Source organism: Phycodurus eques, chromosome 5 (genome assembly GCF_024500275.1).
Source record: "Phycodurus eques isolate BA_2022a chromosome 5, UOR_Pequ_1.1, whole genome shotgun sequence".
NCBI lineage: Eukaryota > Metazoa > Chordata > Actinopteri > Syngnathiformes > Syngnathidae > Phycodurus > Phycodurus eques.
This window is the reverse complement of record NC_084529.1, coordinates 25,562,930-25,581,125: the sequence shown is the minus strand read 5'-3', so window position 1 is coordinate 25,581,125 and position 18,196 is coordinate 25,562,930. Positions and strand designations below refer to the sequence as shown.

General features: G+C 37.4%; 3 protein-coding genes across 15 annotated transcripts in view; 1 reads left to right on the top strand and 2 right to left on the bottom strand.

The window, feature by feature from the left end:
- LOC133403368 (transcription factor SOX-6-like) overlaps positions 1 to 10,831 on the bottom strand; it is a 111,141-nt gene extending 100,310 nt beyond the window's left edge. For both annotated transcript variants that reach the window (XM_061678326.1, XM_061678327.1), the window contains exon 1: positions 10,678 to 10,831. The gene's annotated coding sequence lies outside the window, so the exon portion shown is untranslated. The remainder of the gene's footprint in view (positions 1 to 10,677) is intronic.
- A 3,437-nt stretch (positions 10,832 to 14,268) lies between these two features.
- Positions 14,269 to 17,736, top strand: c5h11orf58 (chromosome 5 C11orf58 homolog). The gene is made up of 5 exons (XM_061678324.1): positions 14,269 to 14,431; positions 14,709 to 14,792; positions 16,436 to 16,496; positions 17,055 to 17,164; positions 17,277 to 17,736. Exons 1-5 carry the CDS (start codon positions 14,378 to 14,380, stop codon positions 17,469 to 17,471), a joined length of 504 nt encoding a protein of 167 aa, XP_061534308.1. The 5' UTR covers positions 14,269 to 14,377; the 3' UTR covers positions 17,472 to 17,736.
- Positions 17,535 to 18,196, bottom strand: part of plekha7a (pleckstrin homology domain containing, family A member 7a) — a 115,885-nt gene continuing 115,223 nt past the window's right edge. For 7 of the 12 annotated variants that reach the window (XM_061678310.1, XM_061678311.1, XM_061678317.1 and 4 more), the window contains one exon: positions 17,536 to 17,841. In XM_061678310.1, coding sequence (XP_061534294.1) covers positions 17,819 to 17,841 — 23 coding nt within the window. In that variant the 3' untranslated portion in view covers positions 17,536 to 17,818. Of the gene's footprint in view, positions 17,842 to 18,196 lie in introns of all 12 variants that reach the window. The other 5 variants (XM_061678309.1, XM_061678312.1, XM_061678319.1 and 2 more) reach the window with 1 other exon arrangement.

The following is an 18,196-nucleotide window of genomic DNA, read 5'->3' as shown; positions in this document are numbered from 1 at the left end:
GACTAATTTACCGCATGCATAAATGTAAATACGGGACGCAATCTGCGAGAGAGCCCAAGTGATTTAGACGACAGCGCGCAAATCTGTAGCGCCATAAAATAGAACTCAGCTCATTGTGTAAGTAAAAGGAGAGTTGGCGGAATTTTTAAAAATCATCCACGCTCCCATATGTGCACAATTCATACATGAGAGAGAGTTTATGATCTCACTTCCTCTCTTCACTTGACTGTTTGAGTCTATTTTAATTTGCTGCATGCTTAATTTCAACTTCAGAGGTAAATCTGGTATCAGGTTTAAAAAAAACAAAACTGTGGCAAACACGTACGGTGGTGCAAAAAGAAATCTGTTTATCTTCCATTAAAACGCACCATAGGGCAACATAAACACATCAATAATGTGCAGGAGTCATGTTGTAAGATGAAAGGACCACGAACGTCCGTTAGTGCAATCGGCGTGCACTCTGGCGAGAACGAGGGAGTCAATAGTGGTGCAAAAAGAAATCTTTCCATTTCTTTATTTCAATAAAACACACCATCGGCCAACATATGTGGGTGGGTCATATTGTAAGATGACAGGACCATTTTTTGTAAGTTGATACAACATATGACAAAAAAATGTTGGTTTTTGGGGGGCTGGAACTGATAAATGGCATCTCAATTTGACATACGAATGAATTGAGTTCCGAGCTTGGTCTCGGAACGAATGAAACTGGTACTTCGCACCACTGTAGCTAATTATCAGATTGCAGGATCCTGTGTTTCTGTGCACAATTTTGCAGAGATTTTGTGTGAGTTGCCATTTTACATCAAAACTGTGTAATTTGTGTCATGTAAACGAGACCCAAGTGTCTTTGTAACCAACTTAAGCCTGCGTGAGTGTGAGGAACACACACACAATCGTGCCACAAAAGAGTCTTTATGACATAAGCTTCTTTCAACTACAAATGGGATTTTTCCTATAGGCAACCGCCAGCAATAACAAGTGACATCACAAGCACGGCGACGTATGTTTCCCATATTAAAGCGGCTGCTGTTGCTGCTGCTGCTGCTGCTGTTGCTGGGGAGTGACACTAAAGTGTTGCTGAGGCAGCGTTCCTTTCATTTATTTATTTATCGTCTCTCGTTCACAGTAAACGCATCGTTTGCGTCCGAGTGTCAGCAGGCCAACGCCGCTGCCGCCGTCATCGTCATATAGTCGTCTCCTTGGCTAGGATTGTGTGGCAGAAACCTGAGGCAGGAGTGTAGACAGCAACAATACGCTAGGCTCTTTTATTTAATGTTATAGGTTTTTTTTTTTTTTTTTTTACCTCTTATTATCAATGGTGGGAAGTAACCAAGTACAAATATTTTGTTACTGGACTCAAGTAGATTTGTTAGGTATCTGAACTTCAATTGATATGAGGGACAGTAAAAAATTATTTTTACTTTTTACTTTTGTGCTAGAGGCACTCCAGCTCGGATTGCACTGCGGAAACCTGAGCCGGCAGCGTAGTCAGCAACAATATGGCAGCATAGCGCGTAGCTTGTGCTAATCCAGCACTATGTCCAGGGCACATTACACGCATGTCGGCCGCTTCATCGTTTACCAATACGACTGGCCGCCAAATGTGGTGCACGAGGAGGACTTCTGGAGCTGTCCGTCAAAGAGGCTATTTTGGGAGGCAGTGCTCGACAAAATGCATCAGGATGTTCTTTAAGGTGGACTCTTTCGATATCGGAAAGAGGAATTTCACACTGAATTCCGCTTTTTACACCCTAATTGGCATCTTATATAATGTTTTCTTTCCTTTTACTATTACCAGTGTTAACTTCTTTTTGCACTTTTATGATAATTAATTATTGAAAAATGACGTGAAACAAGAATGACATTACATTGTTGCTATTAAATTTTTTTATTTTAGTTTTGATATATAGTTATATTGTTATGCAAATTATATATGATATAGATTTGATGTCATTATATTTTATACATATATAATATTTTAGACTATATTTTTAGATTAGACATTTTTTTACTTTTCCTAAATTATATATAAAACACATGACTTTTATATTACGTTTGTCCATTTTTACAGTCAAATCTTATTTTATCTGTAATGGCTTAATATGTGTACTGTATATATTTAAATATTTTTCATATTTTATACTTTGGAATTATATACAGTAATAATTATTTATATTTTATATTTGGTTTTATATTTATTTTCTATTTTATACATGTGTGTGTATATTTTTTTCTATTTATTTTTTTGCATTTTCTATGATTTGTATTATTCATTTGTATGTTACTTCTTTTTTATTTTCTATATTCTATATATATATAAAAATTTATATATAGATACACATTTATTTTATAATTTTATATAAGAACATTAGCTTGTTTTTCACTTCTATGACAGCTAAGAAAGTTATAATTTAAAACCTTGCTTATACAGTTAATAAAATGAGTATTTATGACGGCTACAGCTAAACCCTGAAACAAATTATATTTATTTACAATATCTCCTACGATGGAAAAAAATAGTAGTGAGAGCTGTTTGTAATTTTTTGGGCCCGTGCGTCGCTATCTGGATGTGAGCGAGCGCCGACTATATAAATACATTTTGTGGTCCAAAGTGGTTTTTATCGGCGGTGTGGTACTGATTAGTCAGAGTGTGCACAGTGTGCCAGCAACGAGGCACCGTGACGACGGCGCCACCAATATTTCATCTTTGTGTGTGTGTGGGTGAGAGAGAGAGAGAGAGAGAGAGGGGGGGAGAGAGAGAGAGAGAGAGGCACTCATAATAGAAACCTGCTGCACCACAATGGGCTTCGCAGTCTGAGTCAACAACGCGAGACACAATTACACATCATTTTCAGTGTAACATTAACAGGCTGACTTGTTTTTTTGTTTGGTTTAAGGCACAAGGCGTGCCACGGGCGTCGAGTCGATGAAGAGGAAAAGGAGTCTTTAAAGTGTTTTCATTTGATCGTCAAAGCCGCTGTAAAAAAAATAAATAGTTGCTATATTAGCATGTATCAAGATCGCAACCGGAGTAAGCAGATTATAAAGTATTTTACATTTCTCCCTCTATTTGTGTACTATTCGACTATTCGCAGGTGATCGGGATCAGGTCCGACTACAAATAGCAAAAATCTGCGAATAATTGACCTTTAGAATAACTGCATTCAAAGAAAACAAATAATTTTAACCCATCTTGAATAAGCGGGCTGTATTGTCAATAAGCGTTTTCCACGAAATAAAGGGAGTTGGTCCCTCCAGCACCCCCAAAAAAAAAAGAAAAAAAAATTACATTGAAGAAAAAAATATGAATCCGTGGGTGCCGATCCCCGAGTCTGCGGGGGTCCACCGTAATGCAAACAGCCTAACAGCTAATATCCTGAAAGCGACTTAGCAACCTGAGTAGCGAAAAAGCCGGGGCACATTGATAAATAGTTAGAATTTATCCCAGTGGTTGCGTACTAGTCCCAGTGAGAATGGACATAGTTCTAACAAAGTACAAATGGAAATGCTAACATAAACCAAGATATTGGTAGAGAAAGCGCTAAGGTAGCTTGAAAAAATTAGTTTTTGTTGTGTACTATTTCCAATGAGAATTATACTAACATGCTAACAGCGGGTAAGCTAACATATATATATAGCAAGTTATCAACTTTCTTCAACGCTTAGATGCTCACAGTTGGTATGCCAACAAATATTACTATTGGAAGAGAGCAACGTCAGTGGAACATTAACAGTCCGCATTTCCCACCAGCAAACGGTCTCTTCTTGTTGTGTGACAAGACGCCCGTCAATGGCAAAAGGAGTCTTCCAAGTGCATTATTTTTACTTGATTATCAAAGCCTGCATGCCGCCGTATTGTCTTTGCTACACTGAACCCCACCCGGCTGGTTCTGCAGCCGGATAAGACCAACCAACCATGCCAATGACACCCATTTTTTTAAATCATATCGACACCCTTGCATGAATGTGCTGCTCACGCTGTTGCGTTGAGTCAAATTCAGTTTCTGTTCTTTTATAAATTTCTCTCTCTCGCGCGCGCGCGCACACACACACACACACACAAAGTGATGTTGCCTTGTGGTGGCCAAGTTTGGGGTCCTGTGTGCGCGTGTGTGTCAAGTCTTCATTGAGCACAGCCTCAGCCATCTTTCTTTTTTCTTTGTGTAGCAACGCTACAATTTGGGTGTGCCCGAGATAAGTATATACCGTATAGGCCCGCTAATGTGCACTTAGAGCAGGGTTGGCGCACTTGCAACTAAATGTAAAATTTGTGTTTAGACAACACATGTACCAAGCCACGGCAAATCATGAGGAAGGGAGAGGTTCCAATACACACAGACAGAAGCGCTAAAATTGCGCCGTATGTTAGCATGTTAGCATTTCATCAATTCATATTAGAAATAGGACCAAACTACAGGGGAAAATGTAAAAGCCTGATTGACCTTCCTTAGCGCTTTCCATACTCGGGCTGCCATCTTTCCAAATACAGTATGTTAGCTTACCAACAGTTTGCATGTTAGTATTTGATACATTCTCATTAGAAATAGTAGCTGACTATGGGTCTTGATGTCAAATCCTTATTGATTATACTGCAGCGCTTTCCCTACCCAAGTTGCTGTACTATTAGCATGTTAGCATTTTATTGATTCATATGAGCAATGAAGTAGTACCTGACTATGGGGCAAAATATAAAATCATTTTTAAATCTTCCTGAGCGCTTTCCACACTCAGGTTGCTATCTTGCCTTTTCTGTTAGCATACCAACAGTTAGCATACGCAAAATATAGAAGCGCCACACTCTGGGAGTGCTCCGCGGAGCGCACTCTGGCCGCTCTGACTCGGAGGACAAGAGTGTGGCAGCGTCAGGCAGGACAAGCATGGAAGCAGTTCAAAAAGCATGCCGTTCAAGCAAGGTGGTCGTTTGTACATTTAACAAAAGGCGCTCTGCCTCTGAGAACACTGCACTCTCAGAGTTGATGTTAGGGCGTCAGATTGAATTTCCGAACATACCCAGTTTCTGACTACACAGCATAAATCCATGGTGCTTTCTCATCCCAGACTGCTAGCTTGCTATATATTAACATTTTACGAATTCCCATTAGAAATAGTTGCAGACTATAGTCTAAGACGTAAAAAAAAAAAAAAAAAAAAAAACGTAACAGTTTGCATGTTAGTATTGAGAAATTTTCATTGGGACTAGTAGCTGGCTCCACGGCAAGATGTAAAATCCTTAGTGCTTTATGTTAGCATATTAGCATTACACAAATTCTCATTTGAAAGAGTGGCAGACTATAGGTTGAGATGCAAAATCTTTATAAATGTGCCTTGGCAATTTGTCTACCCAGGTTGCTATCTTGTTTTTTACGATTTTTATTGAACTTATTAAATAATAGTTGCTTATAATTAAATGAAATAAATATTTGATTCCAAAAGTAAACTAATTTACACATGCATTTTTATTATAAAATAATTGTTATTTAATTATAGTGAAAATAATGAGACATAATCCAATTAGAACACAACAATGAATTATTATCTCATTATTCAAATAAACTATTTTACATATTTTACAGAGATTTTTTTAATTTAATTTGTTCAATAATTGCTAAGCTCATTTTAATTTAATCACTTGGCGAATAAAAATAAATATTTTAAAAAATTCCACGTGGATGAATTATTACTTAATTATTGAAATAAACTATTTTTACTTTCTTTTTTTACTTTTAACTTATTCAATTCATTTTATTAAATAATTGCTTGCCTAATTATAATATGATGAATTCTACATAAGAACATTAAAATACAAAAATGCATTATAATTTCATTCTTAAAATCAAAAATTTTACATACACAATCTTTTTCCCCCCCATATTTTTCAACTAGCTGGCCCATCTGTCTGTGTTAAAATTCAAATGTGGCATGAGCACTAAAGTTTTCCCACCGCTGCTTTAGCGTCTTAATACTAAGAGTCGTGAGCATCTTTTTACACTTGTACGAAAGTGGTTAACTACTTTTTACACTTGTGGGGCGACTGTCTGCCGCGACCAATTGGGTTGAGATGGACAAACTGATTAGCGGGACAGAGGATAGCTAGAGAGAGGAAACAAGACAGATGGGTTGAGTGACCGCGGGAGGGACAACAGAACAATGGGCACAACAACAGTCATATCAACAACAGCAACATACACTAGCAGATACTGGTCCACTCCCAACATCATCTTCACCACCATCAATAATATGCAGATGACTCTTTTGACACTCGTGTGACAGCTAAGAACAAATTAACTGTTAAATGGCGTGGACATTCATATCGTCAATTGGACGTATATTTGTCAAGTACATTTTTCAATGGGTAGGCACGGAAGAGGGTGAAGCCCAGGTTGTCTGTGAATCTGAGGTTTGTAAACCACTGTAATGACTTATCCCTGTAGATGGCGGCGTTGCATCGCTCTGGATTTGAGATCAACACAGCTTTTGAGTAGAAGATAAAGATGAGGCGGTGAATTTTGGCTTGTCGCGTCCATAGTGAGCGAGATAAATACCAACATTGAACAACAAAGTTTAGACACCTCACACTCGAACAGAGTAAAGGTATGGTAAAAAAACAGAAAATGTGTCATGGTAGGTAGTAGAAAGTGTGTGCCGTGAATGTGAGAAAAGATGACGCAGTCCATGGAGGGAAAGCGGAACACCATGTAAAAAATCCACTGACGTTCAAATCGAGTCACAGTGAGTCATTGTCCCTCATGGTGCATTTCTTCAAGTACTGTACACGGCTAAAAAAAAAAAAAAAAAAAATTGTTTGCCGTCAAAAGCCGTTTCTCAGTCTTGTTTTTGTTCTTTTAAAGTTTGAGGTGTCACAAAAGCAAATAATATCAGCGTCAAAGTCACTGTTATGCTTGACATGTTTCTTTTCCCAAAAAGCTAATTTTCTCTACTTTTTGGTCAGAAACCAGTGTTTTAGGGAAAACTAACCCATGTCTGCTTCTGATTTCTAAAGAATGGTCAATTCTACAAACAAACTTCTGGTGAAAGAAGACAGTCCATTCTTTCTTTTAGTAGGTTTTGCGTTCATTTTTTCCCCAGAATGCAATATTCTAGGGGCCTTGAAAGATCATTCAAAATGCTCTAAAACAACTTGCAATATGGGGAACTCTATACACTATGCCACTACTTCTAATACTGTATGATAATATATGCAATATATTCGAATAACAAAATATTAGGAAAAGCTCTTATGATGACCGGTTACGCATTACCTCTTAATGCATTGAATATGAATTGCAGTCAATGCAACGTTTCTCCCCATTTAAGAGTAATTTGAACCAGGATTGTGCTTGGGCACCAACTAATTGTGATGAAGAAGAAGAAGAAGAAGAAGAAGGGGGGGGGGGAAGGAGTTGTGGGTCCTTGCAGAGCAGCTATGCAGGCTGGGGACAATGTGCTGAATTGGCAGCCTATATATAAGTCTGCCATTTGGACGCACCAATGCTACTTTACCTTATGAGGGAACGTCGGGCCGCAGCACCTGCTCTGCACAGAATGCCATAGGAGATCAACTTCTAACACCCCCCCCCCCCCCCCCCCCACACACACACACACACATCCCTCATATAAGAGCCCCACTCAGATTGTTTTACACGCACACAGTGTGTGCATGTATGTGTGAGTGAGCTATAAATTGTCTCCTGCAAACAATTCCCATAGAAGAATTGTGACGCATGTTTGAGCTGTAAAATCACAAACGTTTTTGGGGTGTGTGTGCATGCAGAACGCAACCACGCATGAGCGTTATCTGCGAGGTGTAGCGAGGGGACCACCCCGAGGAGACCGCTATCAGCCCCCTGCAGACCCCCCTGAGCAGCCGTGTCCTCCCGTACCCTCTGCCAGGCAGGACACACCACCACTTAGTGACATAACAATATCAACGCATAACAATCAGCCTTATTGTCTCATGCTAATACTTCCATTTAGTTAGCTTCTATTTTTGCACATGACTCATGCCTTCAGACCCCGCCCCTCAAAGAAGGGGAAAGTTAATAGGACAGGACCACCACCCACTTTATCCCAGTGTTCTCTCCCTATTAGATTCCCAAGAAGCCCCCTGACCCCTTCCCAATTGGGTCATCATGGACGTGTAAAACGTGTGTAAAACGTGTGTAAAACGTGCACATGTAAAAGAAGATGTAAGACACATTGTAAAGGTCTGAATATGAAAACATTTTGAACAGAGCAAATAGTATATATATATATATATATATATATATATATATATATATATATATATTTATTTATTTATTTTTACTAGATAAACAGTAGGCTACATTTGTGTCACTTAAAGACTCAATATAGACTTGCTCACCTGACTTTATGGTTGCCGGCACAATTCTTGACATCTAATTCAACGTTTACACAGCATCGAAGAGGCTGCTTGTGGTCATTTGGAACATTTTTATGTCAAATTTAACATTTTTGCTGCATTGATTGGATGGTCTTTTAAACATTTTAGCTGGAAATGTAATGTTTGTACCATTAATGAGTCTTTTTGTGGACATTATTAACATTTTTACATGAAATTTAACATTTTCGCTGTATTAATAAGTCTACTTAGGGTAATTAGTAACATTTTGTAGCATTAATGATCTAATGGTGGTCTTTAATAACATTTAGACATAAAATGTAACATTTATGCAGCATTAACGTATCTACTTCTGGTCAAGATTAACAATTTTACTTCAAATTCAACATTTTTGTAGTGTTGATGAGTCTGGCCATTATTAATATTTGTACCTCAAATTTAACATTTGTTTTAACACTTAATGAGTCTCTTGTAGGTCTTTATTAACATTTTGACTTTAGATTCAACATTTTTGCACCATTCATGAGTCTATTGAATGTCTCTATGAACTTTGTTTAAAATTTTAAATATAGCATTTTGTAACATTGAGTCTAATTGTAATCATAAGTAAAAATGTCACATCAAATTCAAAAATGTTTGCAACACAAATGAGCCGACTTCTGGTCATTATTTACATTTTACCTTAAATTGCTGCATTAATGGATCTATTCAAGGTCTTTCTTTACAGTTTTAAACCATATTGAACATTTTTGCAGTAATAACATGGGCTTATTATTGACATCACTGAGAGTTCAAACAAATTTCAGCATTATTGAGTGTACATCAAGTTCACATGCAACATTTTTCTAGCATTAATGAGTCTACTGCCGGTTGTGCAGTATTATTTAGTCTACTCGTGGTCTTTATTAACATTCTGACATCAAATTCAACTTTTCTACAGAATGACTGAGTCTACTGAATGTCATAAGTAACACGTGGACATCAAATATAATATTCCTGCAGCACTAATGAGTCTATGTGGCACACTGGAGGTTATTATAAACAGTTGCACACTTCCTGGGATCTATAGTGACAAACTGACTGTCATGTTTTACTTGAAATTCACCGTTTTTTCAGTATACGTGACAAAATAAATTGTCATTCTACATATTTCTGGCAACTATTTCAGTGAAAAATAAAGATGTTTAGGTATACAGTAACATAACTAAGGGCATGTTAATAGAATGTTGAAATATTATTGCTGCATTTGTTGTATATAGTGACATGCTGTCATTATTCATGCTTTTATTTGAAACTATGCATTTTTCAGCAACATGAGAGCCACCAAATTGTCAAATAAACAGTTTTGGAAACTTTTTAAAGACTTGCAGGGTTATTGAGTTAAGAGTGACATATTGGTTGCTACTGTAAATGTAAGCTTTTTTTTTTTTTTGCTTTTTTTCCCAGCATTAGTTGTCTGTCATGATTCATGTTTGACGTTATTAATTCAACTTGTTTTGCAGCATGAGTGACATTAAACGGTCAGTGTAAACACTTTTTGCCAACTTTGTACTGAAATGTGACAAATTGGTGGTTATAACAAACAGCAGTACACTTACAGCAGTAGTAGTATTGAAAGACATACTGATTGTCATTAGTCATATTTTGACTTGATATGAGTACTTCTTTTTTGCAACATGATTGACATAAAATTCTAAGTTAAGATTTGTACAGTTTTAGTTGTATAAAGTGACATACTGACTATCATTAGCCACTTTTCTCCAACACAAGTGAAGTCAAATAGTCAGTTTTTGCTGGAAGTTATGACTTTCACAGCATGAGTTGCACATGACATAGTGACATATGCTGAATATCAATATTAACACTTTTTACTTATTTTGCAAAGATGATTGGATGTGACACAATGCCTGTCATACACATATACATCATATGTTGCAACACCAAGTAGTTGTCATTTTTAACATTCACACATTTCATTTTTCTTATTAAAATGTAAGATATTTGCTGCATTCGAGTCTATGGAGACCCACTGGTGGTTATTATATACATATATATGATTTTTCTTTCTTCTTTTTTTTTACACTTCTTTGCAGCATTAGTGCCTTTATACTGATTATCAACAGTTGTGCAAACTTTAGTGCATTGCTTGAAGTTACATTTGCTTTATTATAATAATCTGACGTCATCTGAATGACGTGAATTGACACGGGTCTGTTAGGATTGTTGAAATAAATGACAAAGCATGATTTGTTCCACTTTTTCTTTTTTTACGACTTGAAACAGGTAAACGGTGAGTGACACGACTCGTCTCTTACCTGCACGCTTTGCGATGAGACTCTCGTGCTGCAACTTTGAATCACAAGAAGCCAAAGACGCCCAATCCTGCGCGTAAAGTCACCATGGCGCACTTTGGATGCGGTGGAGCGAGTAGGGGAGGGGGGGGAGAAGAAGTCCACACTGACCGGGGGGGGGGGGGGGGGGGGGGACACAGAGAAAATGAGTGTGGGGGTGGGGGGGGGGGGGAAGTAGGGGAAAGTGGGAAGTTGGGTCCGCAGTTCTCGTTGTTTGGTGGAGCGGAAAAGAAAAGAAAAAGTTATTCCTTCCTTCCCCGGTCCGGCGCGATGTGGACGTGAAGTGAGAGAGTGTGACCCAGTGACTGATAGAGAGACATCGAGAGGAGAGTTAACCCCTCCTCTCTCTCTCTCTCGCTCTCTCTCTCTCTCTCTTTCGCTTTCTTTTTCTGTCCCTCTCTCTCTTCACTTTCTCAATCTCCTTGGGAGGCCCATTCAAGAAGTTGTGGAATTAAGTTTTCTTCCATTCTTCCACTGCTGTTTGTTTGCCCTCATTTCGTAAAATCAATCAATACAAATGAAATAAATAACAGTCTCACTACTTAAACACTATATTAGATACTTATACAGGCAAGTCAGTTGCAAACAAAATGTGCTTAAATGTGGGGTAATGTTGTTCATGTCAAGTTTTGGCTCCATGGGAAAGTAAATGGACAAAATGTTTCCCGTGACTGGTTTATGTCATTTACGTGGGATGTTTTTATAAGTAAAGATTTTAATAATACTGAAAATGTCATATATATATATATATATATATATATATATATTCAGTGGAATGTTGTTGCAAAAAAATGTTTACACTGACTATTTTTGTCACTCAAGTAAAAATATGAATAATCATGTCATTATGTCACATACAGGCAGCTAACAAAATGTTTTTAAAAAACATTTTCAGTAAAATATAGAATAGAATAAAAAGACTTATAATAAAGGCCAGTCTGTCCCCTTGGACTTATTCCTGCAAAAACATATCATTATTACTATTATGATTACGATGATGATGATGATGATTATTATTATTATTATTGTTATTATACTATTATGCTATTTTTGTGTATATTATTTAAGCATGTGAGATTGTCAAAATAATGTGTTTAAATGTTGGATAATGTTGTTAAAAGTCACGTTTTAGCTCCATGATAACCATATTAATGATAGTGTAATATGTTTTAACGTGAAAAAAAATGTGAATAATTATTGTTATTGAGGTCCAAGAGCCTTCTTTTTTTTACTTCTATTACGATTAGTAGAACCCCATCTAAAGGCCGTTTGAATACATGACATCGATGATTGAAGATGTCTTTTTAAAAATGTACTATGGTTAAAATGATCATCATAATTAATGACAGTAAAAAATAAAAATAATAACGTTTTGATGTTCTGCTTTAACTAAACTGTAATCCTAACTTTAGACAATCACTGAAGACGAATAAAGATAATAATGAAAAATGGCCCAGAAATACTAAATAATACCTTAAACTGGAATATATGTACACATATAATTACCATCATTTAAAAATATTAAAAGTTAAGACTTACATATTGATATTGAAACAATTATTAAAAGTGCTTTGCCGCTTTGCTTTACGTTATTACATTTACTCTAGCGACATCTGTCGGTGTCTATACATGCTGTAACTACATTAGCAGCAATGGGAAATATAGAATCCAATGTTAATAATAATAATAATAATAATAATATGGTGTCATTCGGTGAACAAAATTTTTTACCAACTTTTATTGTACACATATGCGACATATTGGTGTTTATTCTTAATGTTTTACTGAAAATTAAACATTTGTACTGAAATTCTTGTATTGTTATATACTGATTATTAGTGACATAAACATTTTTTCCATTAGTTGTAAATGTAGTGACACACTAACTGCCATTACAAAGATTTAATATTTTTCCCAGACATACTGACAGTTGTGTGTGTGTGTGTGTGTGTATGGCTATATATATATATATATATATATATATATATATATATATATATATATATATATATATATATATATAAGCATTTCCCTTTTGCAACACCAGTTGGTGTTTGTACTGAAAATACACATTTTTGCAGCATCAGTTACCGATAGTGACAGCTGCCCCTCACGCTCTCCAACTGCCTTGTGTCAACTGTCGAGACCTTCGAGTTCCTGGGAATTACAGTCTCTCAGGACCTGAAGTGGATGATCAACATCAACTCCGTCCTCAAAAAGGCCCAGCAGAGGATGTACTTCCTGCGGCTTCTGAGAAAGCACGGCCTGCCACGGGAGCTGCTGTGGCAGTTCTACACAACGGTCATCGAATCAGTCCTGTGTTCTTCCATCACAGTCTGGTTTGGTGCTGCTACAAAAAAGGACAAACTCCGACTGCAACCGACAATCAAAACTGCTGAAAGGATTGTCGGTACCCTACCGACCCTTGAGGACTTGCACGCTGCCAGAACTAAGATAAGAGCGTGCAAAATCCTCTCGGACCCTCCGCATCCCGGTCACCGGCTCTTCCAGCTCCTTCACTCAGGTAGGCGCTACCGAACAATGCAAACTAAAACTAGCAGACATTCCAACAGCTTCTTCCCCCTTGCAATCAACTTCTTAAACAGCTAACGTACAATTCCATTACAACATGCTGGCAATTTTTTGTCTTGAGTTTGTTGTCGCATTTCTGTCGGGCAAATTATACATACTCGTGCACGTCGTAGTCTCGCCACGCTGCACTATTTGCATATCTGTTGTTGACCAATACTGGCCACTCATGCCAGAGCAGCATCTGCCCCCCACTTGCACACTGACTGAGGAGTATCTGCAACATTTGCACAATCGACATTGTCCCAGATTATCGCACTACTAGTCACTTTAAACTGCATACATTCCTTGAAGTCTCGGTGCCCTTTGCACAATGGTCATTGCACCGGACTATTGCTTTATTTGTCATTCAAACTGCTCTAAGTGCTAGAGGTGTGTGCTCTGCATCTTTTGCACAATTGTCAGGGAAAAAAAGGACTGTCATTGCCAGATTACTAGCAACCTTTTATTGCTCAGTGTTTTCTCAATGTCTTTATATCTCAAAAGTATTCTCTGTCAATTGACTGTCTGTTGTCGTACTAGAGCGGCTCCAACTACCGGAGACAAATTCCTTGTGTGTTCTTGGACATACTTGGCAAAATAACGATGATTCTGATTCTGATTAAATATTATTTGCAGCACAATTTGATCTATGGTAGGATCTAACATGAAATACATTCTTATTATTTGTAATTTAAAATTTGCAAACATTTTATTTCTCAATTTAAATTGCAGACGTTTGCTGCATTATACTCTAGGGTGGTTATTATAATTTGGGGAAAGTTAAAGGTTTGTTTTCGACATTAAAGCATAATACATTAACAAATACTTGTTTTATAGCGGTAGTTAATCGTGTAATAATAATCATCAAGGTTCCTGCGGTGGAAAAGCCCCTTTCGATTAACGTTCGTTCTGGTTGTAGTTACACAATCTCACCACATTTGGCAGCAGAGAAACGATCTGCAGTACAACCGTATTTAGAAGAAGAGGCCACCAGAAGTGACGACACATTTTATGGCTCCCTCAGTCATCGCCATTGCTACATGTCACGAATTATTGTTATTTATGTAGCGTTTAAACCTTATCATCACAAACCATGAGTTCTCCGGGTGAGAAACATGGCACTAAACGACCGGCGTCCTCCAACGAAGTGAGTCAAATGTTCGTAATTCGTTCTGCTGAGTCGGCGGAAAGAAGCGGCGAGTTGTACGTGAAGGGCTTAGCTTCGCGTTAGCTTGTCGGCTAATGTGCCATAGTTTACCTGAAGGCACCGTGCTTGTAAACCAGCTGGCATTTAAGACATGAGTTACATGGGGTTCACTAGTTATATTACGAGTGTGCCGTGTTGTGCTGTGCTATATTTATTTAAAAAAAAAAAAAAAAAAAAAGGGGCAAAGTGACGTAAAATGTTTTGTTTGCACCTTCAGGAGGAGTCGACCCAGTGGGCGTCCGCTGACCTGGGAAGTGACGAAAGGAAGCAGAAGTTTCTCCGGCTGATGGGTGCCTCCAAGGTGGGCCGCCCACTCAAGTGCACACTTGTGGTGTTGCTTTCCACGAGTTTCAAAACGCTTCCCAAGTAAAGTTGCACAATTCTGGGACATTTCAAAATTGGAAACTTTACATCGGGATTAACGGAAAGAATAATTTACAAAATTGAAGGTTGGTTCTCATTAGAGAACCTAAGTATAGCTGAGGAAGGTGTATTATCGCATAATCACATGTTTTTTTTTTAAATTAATGAAAGTACAGTCGTATCTCAACTGGTCGCAAGAGTTATCTATTTTTACAATGCACGATTGCTTAGGACAAAACAAAATGTTTATTTTTATGCTTTGTTTACCCTTTCCACTAAATTACCGTCAATGCCCATTCATTTTCATAAAGTTTCCAATTTGGATTCCAATTAAAGTCTGCATATTGAAGATGAGATAAGGTTCATTAGTCCCACAATGGAGAAAGTTTTATTATATTTGGAGGTGTAATAAATAATTGTTTCAACAACAACAATTATTTTGATAATCGAATAATCGTTTAGAGACCTTGTTGAACTTAAAATTAATTCCACAGAATTTGAGCCTCTCAACAGTTTCTGTAGTCTTCCATGAAAGCAGACTGGTTATTTGTGCTGAATCAAAATTTGACATTTGCAAACATTTGCTTTTACTTCGGAAAACAGTGATGAACATTTTTGCCGATTTTTCTGACAAATGTTACGAGCCAAACCAGTCACACAATCATAATCTAATCAATCTGTTTGTGTATTCTCTGCACTGTCAATTTGAAATAATGTCCTGTTGTTGTTTTTTTAATAAAGGGATGGCAATAAGAAATGCTTTTAAATCAAATACATCAATTAATAGAAAAAAATAATCAACAAAATAATCAACAATCAATTATTAAAATAATAGCAACCCTAATTATAATTGCATTCCAGCGTTTACAAATTCTCATATTTGTGGATTTATAGTTTTTGGAACCTATCCTATTATTTGCTGAAAAACTTAACTATTCACTATTTTTGTGCTCAGGCCAAAGCAATATAAGTATTATTTTGGTGCCAGGGAACTACCGGGTGATTCCTATTAGTACTTGTAATATATTTCTGAACTATAATTCTTACAAGAAATGAAGCTGAGAAGAAAGTGTATTGCACGGAGTTTTATTTAAAATTCGATATGGGCGCCAGTTTCTCAAGCCGCCTGGGAACCGCATTAACTCATTTCACAAGGAACTCTTGTGGGATGGAAGACAACTTCTCATATTCGCCCTGCAAGTTCTTCGAAAGTCGTTGGTTTGTCCTTTAATCATGGAACATACACAAAAAAACTGAAAAATATTAAAACATGAATAAATGATAAGTATTTTAAAATGAGTTACTTTTCAATCACCCTGTATGTTGGAAGTGAATTGAGGAGCTGCCTTTCGACTTTTAGGTACGGTGTCAATTACTCACACTCTTTCCCTATTTGCAGCAGGGTTTCATTCCCGATACTGTATTTCCAAAAACCCCAACTTTACTACATTTTTTGGTTTTCAGCCGTAATACAGATCAATATTATTTAAGCCTGGTCTTTATTATTATTATTCTGAAGCTTTCCTGTTGTTAATGTGGAAATAGAGTTAAGTTTATAATATTGTCTTTCCACTTGTGTAGAAAGAACACACTGGACGTCTCGTCATTGGCGACCACAAGTCCACATCACACTTGCGCAGTGGTAAGACGCTTTTAAAAAAAGACTATCAATCACTATGGTAATGGCTAATTGCACTTCCTTCAATGCCTTTTTTTTTGTTTGTTTGTTTACCTACCTGCTCAAGTTAGTGATTACAACATCATTGAAATTTTTTATTTTTTTTTTTTAAATCACACTGGTACCCTTCCATGGTGGCAACAACAAAAAAGCAGGAGTGAAGTTAATCATCCATTTGTAAAATATTACATGCAAATAAATTGTACTCACGTTAAAACACAACTGAACTGAACTGTACTGAGGTTAAAAAAAAGCCCAGGTCTAAACAACTAACATGCAACGTTTTGAATTTAATTCAGGAATTCTTCACATACCACTAGAGGAAGCCTTTGTATTACAGTTTGAGAATCACATTTGCTGATTTGATGACAACTGACATACCGCTGATGCTTCTTCTTCACCTCGGGCGCAACTAACGCGTCTTTTTTCCCCCCCGCCCGCCGCCACGCCACGCAGCTCTCCTCGTGCGCGGGTGAGAGGCCTGCGTGCTCGCGCGTGCCGTGACCACTGTGTACTCCGCAGGGACGGAGGACGAGCAAATCAGCGATTGTCTGGAGATGCAGTATCAACGCGGGATGGACGAGAAGCTGTCCGGACGCGACCGGCGACACTGCGGACTCGGCTTTCGCGAAGTGAGTCTTCGTTTATTGGCAGCAAAAGAGTGAAAACAGGCACTTTCGCAGAACAGAACGGAACAGTGCCACTTCGGGAAGAATCTTTTAACATGTTTTTGTTGATCTGTAGCCCGTCCCGCCTGCAAAGACTCAGAACTTGGACACACCCGAGACGCCCACCAGCGAGTCCAAAGAACCCGAGGATAAAGTCTGTGACACAAAACCGACGGACACCACGATGGAAAAGGACAAAAGCATCCCGGAAAAAAGCGGGAACACCGAACAGAAAAACGTGTACAAAAAGTCTTTTGTCAAGTCATCATAGGAGTGATTGAAGAATCCCCCCCCCCCCCCCCACCCCCACATCCACTTTTTACAGTGTATGTAATTCATTTTTTGTAGCGTGTCCTAGTATCACTCACTCGTTTTGATTAAAAAAGACAAACAATGGGTTTCCCCCTTGTATTTGTTTATTTTGTCAAGTGAACTTGTCATCCTTGTTAGTAGTAAATACATTGTGTGGCCACTAGGTGATGCTACAAGCTGGTCCACAAACAATTTCACAATAATAAACAATAAAACTGTTTTTCCTCTGTGTGAGTTAAAGGTTTGGATGTGTTGTAAAGTCCTCCAGTGGTCCTTTACTGAGTCTCCTGTCGGGGGCAGTAGTGTTCACTGGCTAGCAGCAGCTTTTGCTAAAAGGGAGAAAAATATTTTTAATATTTCTTAGTTATATAAAGATGAGCCAAAATTTGAGTTTTTGGATTTATTAAAAGTACAGTATTAGATTGGATGGATTGATTCAATAAAATTAGAACAAATACTTCTTTTTTTACCACTATATATTAAATGAATAGCAATTATTTAAATTTTTATTATATTGCATTTCTTAATATACATTTTGAATATACTATAGACTTAAAATTACATATACTTGTAAGGCCCACTTTTTAAAAAAGATTACTCCATTTTACAAACTACAACAGATGATTAACTATTCACACACGTTTTAAACATCAAACACCATTTAAAATTTCATCAAAGAAATGA